Source organism: Lontra canadensis, unplaced genomic scaffold (assembly GCF_010015895.1).
Source record: "Lontra canadensis isolate GAN:19392208 unplaced genomic scaffold, GSC_riverotter_1.0 scaffold107, whole genome shotgun sequence".
Lineage (NCBI taxonomy): Eukaryota > Metazoa > Chordata > Mammalia > Carnivora > Mustelidae > Lontra > Lontra canadensis.
The window spans coordinates 5,310,654-5,325,678 of NW_022631101.1; the positions used below are offsets into that span (position 1 = coordinate 5,310,654).

The 15,025-nt window shown below is 48.8% G+C and overlaps 1 protein-coding gene across 1 annotated transcript; it reads right to left on the reverse strand.

Moving 5' to 3' along the window:
- Positions 1–5,787: 5,787 nt before the first annotated feature.
- Positions 5,788–12,774, reverse strand: KLK5 (kallikrein related peptidase 5). The gene is made up of 6 exons (XM_032838986.1): positions 12,661–12,774; positions 12,324–12,407; positions 9,933–10,197; positions 8,879–9,135; positions 8,619–8,752; positions 5,788–6,101 (listed from the first exon to the last, which is right to left on the reverse strand). Exons 2-6 carry the CDS (start codon positions 12,394–12,396, stop codon positions 5,946–5,948), a joined length of 885 nt encoding a protein of 294 aa, XP_032694877.1. The 5' UTR covers positions 12,397–12,407; positions 12,661–12,774; the 3' UTR covers positions 5,788–5,945.
- Between the last annotated feature and the right edge of the window lie 2,251 nt (positions 12,775–15,025).

The window sequence follows — 15,025 nt, forward strand, 5'->3', positions numbered from 1 at the left end:
TACATTATTTTGTGTTGCAGCCTCTCTTAATATCTGGTAGGGCAAGAAGCTTATTTCTTGCATCAGCACCAGCCTGTTCTCCTCACCACTTACATCACCATGCAGGAAGTACACTGGTCCTCTCCACCCTTGACAGGAACCATTTGCTGACATGTTTCCTCCTGGTTCTGGAGCAAGCCTTTATACTGAAAAAGCACATCCTCATCCAGGAAGAGAAAGTCGAACATGCCCAGTAAAACCTGCACAGTATCTTAGCTCAGTTTTTGTTCCTAGAAACTTCATTTCTCCTCATCAGCATTCTTTTTTTTTTAAGATTTTATTTATTTATTTGACAGAGATCACAAGGAGGCAGAGAGTCAGGCAGAGAGAGGAGGGGGGAAGCAGGCTCCCTGCCGAGCAGAGATCCCGATGCGGGGCTCGATCCCAGGACCCTGGGATCATGACCTCAGCCGAAGGCAGAGGCTTAAACCACTGAGCCACCCAGGAGCCCTCCTCATCAGCATTCTTAAAACAAACTACAATGGCCCAGATGCTGAAGGTTTTGTTCTTTCTCATGTCTCCATGTTGGGAGAGTGTGACTAGAGCAGAGGCTTCAGCAAGTCACGAAGAGCATGGGCTTCCGTTTGCTTCTTGCAGTCCCATATTTATCCTGTGGCTTCTATCCTTATAGTGCAAAGTGGCTGGTCCACTTCCAGGCAAGAGAGTAAGGTCCAAACATAACGCCCACCCTTTTATCGGCAAAACAGAAACTTCCAGGGAAACCCAGCCACTAGGTTTCAGCTAACAAGGTATGCTTAGAACTGGATCCCATGGCCACCCACAAGGAGGGTAAACATCTTTCTCCAGGTTGCATGCCATCCTGAGCAATAGTTGGGTTTGTGTGGTAATCAACAGGTACATCTCAATTTTGCCCAAACTGCCCTGTGCTGAGTCAGACAAGATCAAAACATGTCAACACATCTATCTCTGCCCCTGGTCCACACACCTACCTTTTGATCTCCTGCCCATCCTTGAGCCAAAACCTGACCCAGGATTCTTCCAGGTTCTGCCAACAGGAGGAAGAAGAAGGGGAGGGGGCAGTTTGGAAAGGTTGTGTCAAGCACACTGCTCCTCCTGAATTTTCGCCATAGCTTTGGGAGCTGTTAGATCAGCATACTGCCTTTAAAGTCGTTGAAGGAACTAGAAACTCCCAAATGCCCATTTATGGTAAAAATGGGTCAGTAAATCGGAGTACCTACACAGAAAAATATACAGTGCTGTAATGAGAAGGGGACATTTACAACTACAGACAAAATCTGAATGAAGCACACAAATACAATACAGAGCAAAACGAGTCAAACACAAGGTGATTGTGTGATTTTATTTATATGCATTTATCATGTTTCCATAAATCTATATAAATCCATTTACATTTATTCATACAAAGTTAATAAATGAGCAAAACCAAAGAATGATAATAAAAGTCTGGGAAGTCACTACACTTGGCGGGGGGCAGTGACTGCAGGGGGACCCCCTAGAAGATCTTCTGGGGAGCTTGTCAGATCGTGTGGCCCCATCTGGATGCTGGTTACAAGAGTGTCTTTATCGAGTTTGTAATATTTATGATAAGGGCACATTTCTGTGTGTACATTATACTTCACTGAAAAGTTCATTTTAAATATTTCTAAGAGGATACCTACCCACAGACACCCTTGGCTATTTACCCACCATCCATTTTTCTCTTCTTCTTGAATCTTCCTTTTACTCAGGGAGCAGCCCCTTTCCTCAAGCCTACACTACTCAGGAGACTTTCTGAGCTGTCTCAGAAAATAAACCTGACTGGTACAAATCAACCATGTCAATCCATTTCCCCTGGCCTGTAATTAGTTTAGGAAAGAACATGTGACCCAATTCTGACCAATAAGAATGAAGGGAATTCTGCTGGGGCCGTTTCTGGGAAAGTGTCATCCTTCTCTAGAACACGCTCACTACAGTCGCTGATCTTGAGGATGATGAACCCACATGAAGGAGAACCAAGAGAAGCAGAGGGAAGTGGAACTGGAGACATGACATTCTCTTGCCTAGAGTTGTCCTTACCTGCATTTCTTAGCATACAAGGTCAAAACCCATTTAAGACAGTATGAATTTTCTCTTGTTGCCAAAAACAGATTGACTAACAGCATCATTTTGGAGAATGTACTCAAGATTGTCCCTCAGATAGCATTCTGTTCTATCCTAGATTTTTTGTAGTCAAGACTTTTAATATTCTAACTTTTAATTATTTAATATTCTAACTTTGAACTATCTGTGTCACCTGACATTACGTCAGTACTATTTGCCCCGCCACCCATCTTGTGCTTGCTTACAGAGAGCAGTTGAAGCTGGGCTAAGTGCACATCGGTCACTGCACACTGGATATTAATCTTAGATTTATCATAGACCACCAAGAAGAAGACATGAATCTTTGGCAAAGTCAATGGCCCCAACCCTAGCATCCCAACCCTTGTAGAATGTCCCCCCAAATTGTTGCAAGGAGTTGAGCTCAAGAGAGATAATTATGATGAGTATCATTATATCAATAATTAGTATCTTCTTCCTTCACACCATTGACTGTCTACCCAAAGGCCAGTTCTCACCCTCTCCTCTTTCTGGACAAAGACAATAGACACAATAGAGACTGAAAATGCCAGAAAACAATTTTTCCAGTTTCTCTTGCAGCAGTGGGCATCTCTCTTCCATTGAGACCCAAAGAGAAGTCTGCAGAAGCAGGTGTGTGTGTGTGTGTGTGTGTGTGTGTGTGTGTGAGAGAGAGAGAGAGAGAGAGAGAAAGAGAGAAAGAGGGAGAGATGGGGAAGTTAGAGAGGGACTCTGGAGAAGGACTTTCTTTCCTTATGAAGACAGCTCTGCTAGGAGAAGCTCTCCTTCCTGCCTTTTGTCACGGTTGTGACAGACTTGATGGCTGGAACGGTGGCAGCCATTTTTATACTCAAGAGGTTACAAGCCTGAAGAAAAAAATAAGACATATTTTCTTCCCCTTTCTAAAATGTAAGCTGAAGGAAGGCAGAGATTTTTTTAAAATCTGTTTTGTTAATTACTCTATCCCAAGTGACTAGAATATTACCTAACTTAGTATATTATCAAGTGCATGAAAGAATGCAGAGAATATTACAGAAGAAAGATAGAGCTTGGACTCCTAGTGACGTCATGACATTTAAAACATCACATTGACCATGTAACTGTCCTTGCTTTGAGTTTCTTGTTATATGAAATACTAAAGGTCCTTACTATGTAAGTCAATTTTAATTTGGTGTTCTGTTACTGATGAAATTCCCTAATGTAATTCCTTTCCTAGAATGTTCCATTTCGGGGGCACCTGGCTGGCTCAGTCAGTAAAGCCATGTGACTCTTGATCTCAAAGTTGTTACTTCAAACACCACGTTGCTCCTAGAGCTTACCTAAAAAGAAAATGTTCTATTTCCAAGATATTCCCTGGAGTGACTTTTCTGTGTCCACTCCTGACCACCAGGAGTAGGTATCTCTGGGGCTGAGTCCACGTGTGAAGATCTTTACATTGCAATCCTCTCATTTTATGGATGGAAAAACTGAGGTCCAGAAAGAGGACGACTGGTTAAGAGGTCACTCAGTCCTGTTTCATTGACTCCCGTCCCCACAGCCTTATTAGGGGCACTGCCAGCCCACTGCAGCTGGTGAAAGGCGGGTGAGAGGGATTCAGAGTGTACAATGTAGCCCCGCCCTCCTTGGCCAGAGCTGATTGGACCCAGAGTCAACACCTGACCCGCAGGCAGCCAATCAGGACTGAAGAAATGCCAGTAATTGGAGCTAATTGTGGGTGGCGCTATTGTAGGCCATATGCCCCCCAAATCTGAGGAGGAAATAGAGGATGCCCCTTGGAGAAAATGAGAAGAGGGAGATGTGAAAGAAAGAACACTGCAGGAAAGCGAGCAAGAGAGATCCCACAGGCAGCTAGCTGCTTCTGGGCTGACATCTGCCTGGCCCAAATCTTGGATATTCTTTTGATAACCACCTCCCTTTTCTCCTCTGGCCAAAAAGCAGCTCTGCTGTGTCCTCCACAAGCAGGCAAATGATCTTCTTACACAGAAATTCCCAGTCTTTTAGGGAAAACCAAGAGTTTCGAGGTACATTGGTCTTCTTTCCATTCCTGGGAAATGCCCAGCTGGTCCCCATATCAGAGCCTTTGCCTTGTCCTTCTGTCCGGAACACTGAGACCCCAGAAATTCACTGGGCAGGCCACTTGTCATTCTGTAGGACTCAGCTCAAAGTTCACCTCCTCCCAGAGGCCCTTGATGTTAGTTTCTGCTGAAACAGATTATCACACTTGGTGTCTTAAAATAACATTAATTTACTCTCTTATTGTTCTGGAGAACGGAAGTTCCAAGTGTTGCCACACTGGGCTAAAATAAAGACATAAACAGGCAGGGGTGAATTATTCTGGAGGCTAGGAGGGAGAATCCATTCTTGTGCCTTTTCTAGCTCCTGGAGACCACCTACATTCCTGGGTTCATGGCCCCTTCCTTCATCTTCAGAACAAGCTTAGCAGCATCTTCCAATCTCAATCTCATTCCCACTACCCACCCCCCAACTCTTTCTTTTTCTTTTTTTAAAGATTTTATTCATTTATTTGAGGGAGAGGGTAGGGATAACAACAGATAGCACAGCAGGAAGGAGAGGGAGAAGGAAACTCCCCATTGAGCAGGGAGCGCAATGCCGGGCTCAATCCCAGGACTCTGGAATCATGACCTGAGCCAAAGGCAGATGCTTAACCAACTGAGCCACCCAAGTGCCCTCCACCCCAACTCCTTCTTATAAGGACCCTTGGGGTTATAATGGTTTCACCCAGAAAATCCAGGATCATCTCTCCATCTCAGTATCCTTAATCACACCTGTGAAGTCTTATTGCTGTATAAAGCCACATATTCTCAGGTTCCAGGGATTAGGCTGTGGACATCTTGGGGGCACAGGTGAGGTGTCATACTGCCCTCCCACACCCTTCTTGACCATGCTATATAAATAGGCCTGTCCCCCCCCCCCCCCCCCCCCCACCGCAACAGTCCTCTTTCCTCCTGCTCTGTGCTCATTTTATACATATTGTATGTAATGTATTCATCCACCTCTTTACTGTCTGCCTTCCCCAAGAGAACAGGAGCTCTGTGAGGCAGGAAATTGTTCTGTTTTGCCTGTTGTAGTGTCTCACATCTGGAAACTTCCTGGCACAAAATAATCAATATTTGTGAAGAAAATGGGGCGCCTGGGTGGCTCAGTGGGTTAAGACCTCTGCCTTCAGCTCAGGTCACGATCCCAGGGTCCTGGGATCGAGCCCTGCATTGGGCTCTCCGCTCAGTGGGGACCCTGCTTCCTCCCTCCCCCGCCTGCCTTTTTGTCTACTTGTGATCTCTGTCTGTCAAATAAATAAATCAAATCTTTAAAAAAAAATTTGTGAAGAAAATGCAAAGCAGCTTGAGTGGATCTCTGTTTCTTGCAGGTGAAATACCCCCAAAGAGCAAACACAGTTTTGCAGAGGGAAGAAGTGACTTGTTCCTCGCTGCCTGGTCATTCAGTGAGTGGGGGACACCACATACAGAGCTCACTTCTCCTCAGATGCTTTATTTCTGGGACGAAATTTGGGTCATAGCTCCCGAACAAGGATAGCCTCTGGGCCTGAAGAAGGAAGCATGGGGGAGACTGAGGTGCAGCCCTCACCTTGGTCTTTCTGGGAAACTCTCTCTAGGACCTGACTGAAAAGACAGGGTCAGCCCAGGACTGGGGAAGGTGGACCCTGATTCCAGGAGACTTGGGGAGGGGCTGGAGAGATTAACAACCCCAACATCCTCAGGAAGGAACAGGGGTATGGAGGGAGTGTCATGGTCCCTGCAGGAGTGATGACAGCAGTGGGTGGGGCACACCAGAATGCTGGCTCCTGGGATGCCTCATGAGTTCGACTGAATGGTGTCCTTGATCCACTTAGTGAATTGGCAGAGGTTGGTGTAGACGCCGGGTCTGTTTGGTTGGGCACAGGGAAAGTCTCCCCAGGACACGAGGCCCTGTAGGGAGTCATTGCAGACCACAGGTCCCCCAGAATCACCCTGTGGAGGAGAAAGGAGTTCAGAGAGGCGGAGTTGTGGGGAGGTGGAAGGAGGGAGACACACAGGTGAAGAAGGGCCAGGGTGGCAAGAGATAGAGACATAGAGATGGAAAAAGTAGAGAGATGAAGAGACACAAAGACAGAGAGGGAGAAACAGGTAAGACAGAGAAAGAGAGAGTGAGAGAGAGAGGAAATGTTAACATTTCCATGTAAGTCTCACCTTAGGAAGTTCCGTTTGCCCTCTCCACCCAATGCCACTTCTTCTGTGTGTCTCCCTCACTGCATCTCCCTGTCCCTATTTGTCTTTCTCTAGTCCAATCTTTGAACACTGCATTTCTCCTACTGAGCACACATGACCTACACCTCCCCTTTGCAGAGAGGCAGCTCTTGGCCCCTGAAAGATGGGGCTTTCTCATCCTGGGCACCACTGACATGAGGCCAGATCATTCTTTGCCGTGGTGGCCGTCGTACACATCAGAAGATGTTCAGCAACATCCTTGACCCCTATGCATTACATGCCAGTCACTGCCTTCCTCCTCCAGGCACAGCTGTGATAACCAAAACTATCACCAGGCATTTTCATATCTCCCCTGGGGGGCGGGAGGCAAGTTGAGGATTGCTTCTTTGGGTTGCCCATCAATAGGTCCCCAAACACCTGCAGCTACTCTCCTATAATAATACTCACCACTCTTTACTGTCATTTATTATGTATGTTTATGCAAGATACTAGTATCAGTTATAAAGAAATCCAGAGCCTGACTTCTTTCCCTGTTAGCAGACACTACTTCAAGGCTAAAGAGCCTGACTGCCTGCACCTCTGAATTTCAGCTTTCTTGGAGTTTAATTTTTCTCATTATATTTTGTTTAATATCCCTGCAGAGTTTCCTTTGAGAGGCAGTTCATTAACTGCCCTGAGCTTGGCTCCTCGTCGGCAAGATAGAGCTAATAATAATGGTGAGTCAATGAGCTGATGTATGTGAACCACATAAAGCAGGGTCCCGTGTTATTATTATTATAGTATTAGTGTTTTAATTACTTTTTGCTCTGAGTGGCCAAACCCTGGCCACATGCTGGTATGAAAAGCTAACTGGGGTCTGCAAACTGAAAAACAAGATGCAAAGCTTGGCCTCAGGAAAGTGAAATGGTTTTAAATGCTGACATTTGAGGGGCACCGCCTGGCTCAGTCGGTGGACCGCCTGCCTCTCAATCTTGAGGTCGAGTTCAAGCCCCACGTGGAGGGTTGAGATCACTTAACATAAAAATCTTTTTAAAAAGTGCTGACATTTGAATTAGGTGTGCTTTCTTCTGACAAAAATCCCTCCGCCGACTCCTCTGTCCAGATGTGTGTGTTTCCATATTGAGTGGGGACAGAAATGACGTTGAGAAGTTGCTGTAATCCTCAGGTTTGTAAAATTTGGGGGGAGGGGCCCTTTCCCAGCCATCAGAGTAGGACAGGAGTGCTGTCTGAGGCCATAGCTTACTTACTAACTGCCAATATTACTGAAGTGTTTGTCCTGCCAAATCCTTCTAGAATTCTACCTTCAGGACCTGAATACAGGGGACGGTCCTGATCCCTGCAAGAGTTTAATTTTAATTTCTGTCATCCTCAATGGATAGAGCTTCCATGCGGATATAGAGAAGCTCTGTCTTGGGGGTCAAGGAATATTTGTTGAACATGGACCCCGCCCATCTCCCCAGGCTCAACTCTAGCTGCGTCCACTCCACCCACCCAGTCTCCCAAACACTCTGGCTTTTTCTGTTCTTTGAGTCACCGAACTCCTCCCTGCTGCAGGGCCTTTGCAAGTGTTTTCTTTCCTTTAACCTTTGCAAGGCTGGCTCCTTGGTGTCATTCAGTCTCTACCCACCTCTTGGAGGAGGCCCTTCCAACCACCTTTTTGAATATTGTCCCTCATCACTCCTTACCATAAAACGATGTTTTATTTTCTGCATAGTTTTTATCATGCTCTGAAATTACCTAATTTATGCATTTTCTTGACCATTGGGGTTTTTAAAATAATTTTAGTTTGTATTTCATTTTAAATAATCTCTATACCCAGCGTGGGGCTTGAGTTTACAACCTTGGGATCATGAATCACACGTTCTTCTAACTGAGCCACCCAGACATCCCTCTTTTTCACTTTTTAAAATGTAGCTACTAGGGACGCCTGGGTGGCTCAGTTGGTTAAGCATCTGCCTTCCACTCAAGTCATGATCCCAGCCAGCGTCCTGGGATTGAGCCCTGCATAGGGCTCCCTGCTCAGCAGGGAGTCTGATTCTCCTTCTTCCCCTCTTTCTCTCTCCCCCGAGAGAGAGCAAGCGCTCTCTCTCGTAAATAAATAAAATCTTTAAAATAATCAAATAAAATGTAGCACCTAGAAAATTTTAAATGACATGTATGACTCACATTATATTTCTACTGGACAGGGCTGTGTTCCCAGCACTTAGCAAGGTTTCAAGTTACACAGCTGGCACTCAGGGTGTATATCTGCTGCATGAATGCCTGCATCTTGAACCTTACCTGGCAGGAGTCTCTTCCCGCCTCATCGCCAGCGCAGAACATAGTGGAATCTATCTGTCCTGGATAAGCCTTCCTGCACCTGTCGGCACTTAGCACAGTGATGTTCAAGCACTGGAGGACCTTCGGGAATTTAACTGTCAGAAACACAAAGAGCAAGGCCACTGTGAGCAACGGAGAAAGATGGGGAGGGGCAGTGCTCAGAGGCAGAGAGGGGGAGAAGGCAGACAAGGGTGTACATCACGAGGGACCTGGACGCTCACCGTGGGGGCTGCTGGTTGTTCCCCAGCCAGAAACCAAGCAGCTGGTCCCAGCAGTGGGACAGTGAGGGGAGATGTTGATGGGTTTAACAGCCTGAGTCTCACGAATTTTTCTGTTCAGTTTGATGAGCATGAGGTCATTGGAGTGGCCGGGATGGGAATAGCCAGGATGGGGGATGGACTTGATCCCTTTGAACAGCTGCTGTCCAGCTTCATAAACGGGTGACAGGGAATGGTGGCCGAGGCGGATTCTGTAAAACCTAAAGAAGGTAGTGCAGATTATTAGCAACCCCGATTCCTATGCCCATACTCAGTGCCGAGTATACCCTAATCCAGTCCCAACCTTGACTTCACCCCATCCCATCCCATCCCCACCCCGAATCCTTTCTCCACATAGAAACCACCACATCTGCATTCCCAACCTTGATCTAACCACCCCAACCTCAAATCCAACCCCCTCTAACCTCCCATAACTCTAATCTCAACCCCATCCTCAATCCTACATCCATTCCTGCCCTCAGCCCTAACCCATCCCCATGTATCTCCACCCATCTCCAATTCTCCAAATGGTATCTCCATTCCAGACTGTCAGCAGACACATGCCCTTCTCCAGACCCAACCCATTCCCATCCCCGATCCTAGACCTAATTCTTCACCCACCCTCAAACCATCAATACATGCATTCCCAGCTCCAAATCTAGCCATCTCCAGTGCCATTCATAAAGCTAACCCCAAACCCATCTTCAACCCCAGAGCTATTTCCAATCCCAACACCATTTTCATCTCCACCCTACCCCATCCCAGACTCTAAAGCCACTCTGAATCTCATCTCCATTCCAAACCACTCAACATATGCACTCCTCACGCCCAAATCCACCGCATCTCTAACTCCCACCCTCTACCACAATTCTCTCCCCAGCCTAACCCCATTCGCCACCCCAACTCCATCCTTGATCCCATCTCAGCTGTACCCCTCTCTCACCCGCACCCGACACTCACCTCCTTGGCCCTCCCCCGCCCCTGCCCTGTCCAGCCCTGCTCCTGGAGCCCCACTCACGGCTTCCGGCAGTGGGCCGCTGTGAGCAGCCACTGCGGATTCACCAGCACGGCCCCACAATAGAGCTGGTTGGGCTGCAGCAACAGCGCACCCTGCCACGGCTGGGCGTGCATCTCGCAGTCGGACCCATTCACGATGCGGCTGCTGCTGCCTTCCTTTGCCCTGGTGTCCTCCTGGGCCCCAGCTCCAATGTCCCGGGTGCTTCCAGAGGGCCCAGTGTCAGAGGGGTTGTCGCAGGAGGTAGCATCATTTGCAAGAACAGGTTCTGGGGGCAGAAAACGGGCGGGGCTTGGGATCAGGGAGGAGGGCGGAGCTTGGGCTCAGCGGCTGGGTCTTAAATCCAAGAGGTGGGACCAGCCAGAGCTCGTCTTACCCCCTGGAAGACTCTTATATTGAGGAGGGGGTCAGCCCAGGACTTTAGGGGCGGGGTCTGGAATCTAAGGTTGAAACCTATAAAGAAGGGCAAGGCTTAGAACTCAAGGACAGGGCAACTGGGTGGCTCGGTGGGTTAAAGCCTCTGCCTTCGGCTCAGGTCGTGATCCCAGGGTCCTGGGATCAAGCCCCACATCAGGCTCTCTGCTCAGCGGGGAGTCTGCTTCCTCCTCTGTCTCTGCCTGCCTCTCTGCCTACTTGTGATCTCTGACTGTCAAATAAAATCTTAAAAAAAGAAAGAAAGAAAGAAAGAAAGAAAGAAAGAAAGAAAGAAAGAAAGAAAGAAAGAAAGAACTCAAGGACAGAGTCCAGGATGAGATGGTTTACTGGACTTTAACTGTACCTCAAGGTTCCTGGGAGTGGCTAGAGCTCAGTGGGCGGGGCCAAGAAGGTAAAGTTGGACAATCCCAGAGGCGGAGCCAAGGTTCAGGGGGTGGAGCCTGAGAATGGACCGGTGACCAGGGCTTTCGTGGTGGGACCTTGGTTCAAGAAATGTGGTCAGTCCTCAGAGAATGAGGTCAGGGCTGGAAGGGGCAGTTTGAGAGGCCAGGGTCATGTGGAGAGATGGAGTCTAGAAAGATCCCTGACTTCGGGCAAGGAGGTAGGGGCTGAGTTTTAGGAGCTGCAGACAGGATCGGAAGGGGCCGTGGCCCCAAACCTGAAGAGCCATCTAGGTGGGGCCTGGCTTGCAGGGTGGGGAGTGCATGCCCAAGGGGATCCTCTCTGTGGATAAAGTCTGGACTAACAGTGTGGTGGACGAAAGGGGGTCAGAGTCAGAGCCCCTGGGTGGAGGGAGAGTTGGGAGAACAGAACCAGGGAAGCGCTCATCTAGAGGTGCCTGGTGGCAACAGAAAGTAGGACTGATTTTGAATTCTCCAACAAGGACTTGCCTCCTGAATCCTCCATCTCCAGTCCCCCACAGTCTGTCCACTCCCTCATACTCTTGCTGATGACCCACAGACGCCGAGCCCTGGCGCGCACATCCAGGAAACACGCACCCAACTGTTGTCACAGATAAGCACGCACACAGTTGCATGAGAGATGCACATCGTCTCCACCAGGGTAGCTACAGGCACTGTTGGGTTTCATGGTGCACACATTTCCCAAGGAACAGCACTGGGCGGCAGCCTCCCAACGTCTCGTGCACCCATGCAGTGTCTCAGGCACGTGTATGCATCCCTGTAGAGACCAGCACAGACTCTCCTGCACACAGACACGTTGGCATGGTGACAACACTACACTCCGAAAGCCCAGCAGTAAGTGACCTGGTATCATCCATCCTCACACAGCCACCATCTCGAAGCGACAGACACTTCAGCCCATGCAATCCCTTAGAGGAGGGATGGAAACTCCACCCACGCAGCCGCCCCATCGCACAAACAGTCCCCTATAAACACGCAGTCCCCATCACCTGGACACAGAACCTCAAGCGGTCTCACAGCCCAAGTCGAGCCACACATAATCCCGCACTCACCCACAATCCCACAACCCCAAACCGTTACCTGCACCCACCTGGCCATGCATTTTCACCGTAAAAAGCACTTTTGTGACACACAATCTGGTCACATAGGGACAAGGACTCCAGATACCTTCAGCCACACAGAGCCACACACATAATGTGCGTACAATTACCTGCACAGACATTGATCCACACATGATCCTAAATGCACACACACCCAGTCACACAACCAGACACACAGCCTCCAAGCTAGTGCACCTGTTGCAGGCAGTCACTTGATATGGGGAAAGGCACCCCCCCCACACACACACACAGTGACAGGCACACAGCCACACACAATCACCTGAACATGAATAAGGACACCAACTCACAGTCACCCAGTCCTAGAGCCATACCCCATCACATAGAGTCTCCTTGGGACTAACACTCCAATGTCCCTCAGAGAGTCACCCATAGCCCACCCAGTTAGTCTACAGGCACACAACAGGGCTTCTGGTTACCTGTCACCCCCATCATCAGGGCTGTGATCAGGGCACCGGCCATCCACATCCAAGAGTGTCCTGCTGGAGCCATGGCCACTGCACCTTGTGGGGAGGACAGAGGGCAGGGAGGCCAGGATGATTCTGGGAGGCCCTTACCCCACCCCCTTTCCTTCCCTGCCCCACTTCCTAGGGCAGAAAGGAACCACAAGGGGATTGCCCCCCAACCCAGAGACTATAGACTTCAGAGGAGAAGACATCCAGCCCCCTCCAGTCATGCAATTAGGGAGAATAAAGAGAGAGTAGGGGTGCATCCAAGACGCAGACACCTGTCCCTGTGGTCTTCCCCAGGCCTCACCTGCCGAGTCCCCCAGGTAGGGGGTGGGGAACCGGCTCCCAGCTCAGCCACAGACTTCTCAGGTCTGTGCCGTCCTGCAACCACCTCCTCCTCAGTTCTGGGCACTCAGCCTGAGTTATAACCACCCACTGATCCCCGGGGCACATTCCCAGGGAGTGAGGCGCCCTGCCAGGCCTCAACAATCACTCCTCCTGCTTCCCCCCCACCTCCGCCCCCAGAGCACCCCCCACCCAGTCCTGAAGGCCACTCCCTACTTCCCTGGCAGAGAGGGGGGCGGGGTGGGGCAGGAGTTGGGAAGGGGTCTGTGCAGGGCTGGCCTACCCAGCCCTGAATCCCCTTCCCCTCAGCGTTGAGCTCATGCTTCTCACCAGCTCTGGGCGGTCTTCTTGATACCTGGATTTTTCTTTATTTTCTGTGTTCTTCACTCATTCTGTATCTCTCTGTCCCACTTTATCAAATTCCCATCTTTGTCTGTTTTTTCAAACTCTTACAGCCTTCTTTCTCTGTGTTTGCTTCCCTCAGAATCTTTCTAAGTCTGTCTCAACATGAGACGTGCCCACCAAGTATCTTGCTTTGGGTCTCTCTCCCCACCTTTGTCTTCTCACTCTCCCTGCGTCTCAACGCCTGTCTCTCTGCCCCTCCCTCTCTGTTTTTCTGTGTCTCTAACCCTTGCCCTTTATCTGTGTTTCCTGATTCTCTTTCTTTTTAATGGTTCTGAATGGTGCATATCTCAAATATACCTTAGGATTCTGGTTTTATTTTCCTTCTGCTCTGCCCATTTTTTTTTTTTTTTTTACAGCTTTGAGGTGGAATCGGGGTATAATAAACTGTGCACATTTAATGTGTAGGATCTGATCAGTTCTGACACACATCACACTGATAGGAAGCATATCCATCACTCCCTTTATGTGTCTGTGATTCTTGATCTCTGTCTCTGTGCCTCAGAGGCTCTCTTGTATCTTTCTTCCTCTGTTACCTCTCTTTCCCCTGTGACTCTGTCCTTCCCAGTCTCCCTCTGTTTCTGTCTCTGCATCTGTACCATTCTGTCCCTCTGTCCCTCCCCCCAACCTCCATCACAGGCTCCAAGTATCTGCATCTCTGCATCATTGTGTCTCTCTGTCTCCCTTGTCTTGCATTGCGGGTAGAGGAGATTCAGGCCACTTTGCCAAAGGGATCCCCTCATCCTCCCTCCTGCCCTTCACCCTGGGGCTGGGGCCACAGGGCATAAAAGGGTAGGGATCCAGTCTGGGGGCCCCCCTGCCAAGGACTTGGCTGGGCTGATGCAGTCAGGCGTGGGTGAGAGGGTTGGGCAGGCCACCTGTTGATGGGGAAAGAGGCCAAGAGGCCAGGATAGGGGGTGGGTGGCTCCTGGCCCTTTGGGAAATGGGGCACTGGGTGGGGATCCCAAAATGTGGCTTCTGTCTCACCAGCCCCGGGCCATCTGGAGCTGCCTCTCCCAACCTCTTCTCCATTTGAGTTCTTTCTGTCTGGTTCCAACTCTCTGAATTCATCTCTACCCATGTCTTCAAGTTTCTGACCCTCTAGGACATGGAGCCAAATACTCACTCAACCCCTATCTCCTGAGCAGCCCCTGTGTGCCAGACTGAGGTCCACCCATGAACAAAACGGACAAGGACTCCAGGCGATGCTGCAGTCCTCATAGAACTCACATTCCTTGAGGGCAGAACCAAGCTGAATTGCTTCCTTCTGTAACCTGGCACCTGACGAACCAGAGGTTTTGGAGCCCTTAGGCCGGTTTCAGGGTACAGGGGGAAAACAGCGTTCTGAGGCTTATTTTGATTATTTGCTTTTGTATTGCACACATGGAAGTGACAAATCCAGCAACCCACTTCTTCTGCAATCTTTCAAGGTTGGTTTACAACCCTTTTAATTCTAGATATGCCTCTTTACTCCAGATAGGTCTTTACCATAGTGTTTGGTCCCTTTTACAAACTAGATTAATTAAGTCTCTTCAAACATTTTCAAACTACATCTCTATTTTGAAAGGATTTTATTTATTTATTTGAGAGAGAGAGAGAGAGATTGCACAAGGAGGAGTAGGGGCAGAGGGAAAAGGAGATTCACTGCTAAGTAGGGAGCTCAACACGGGGCTCAACCTCAGGACCCTGGGAAAATGACCTGAGTCAAAGGCAGATGCTTAACCAACTGAGCCACCCAGGTGCCCCTGACAAATTCATTCTCTTCTGGAAGCCCTTCAGTTTTTGGAGAGACCTCCCAGAACATTTAGGTAAATTTATGCATCTAGACATGCTACATTTGTAAACATGATCAACACGATATTCTTTTAAGTACCTCAACACGGACTATAAATTTGGTATGATGTCAACTTAAAAACCTTCAGCAT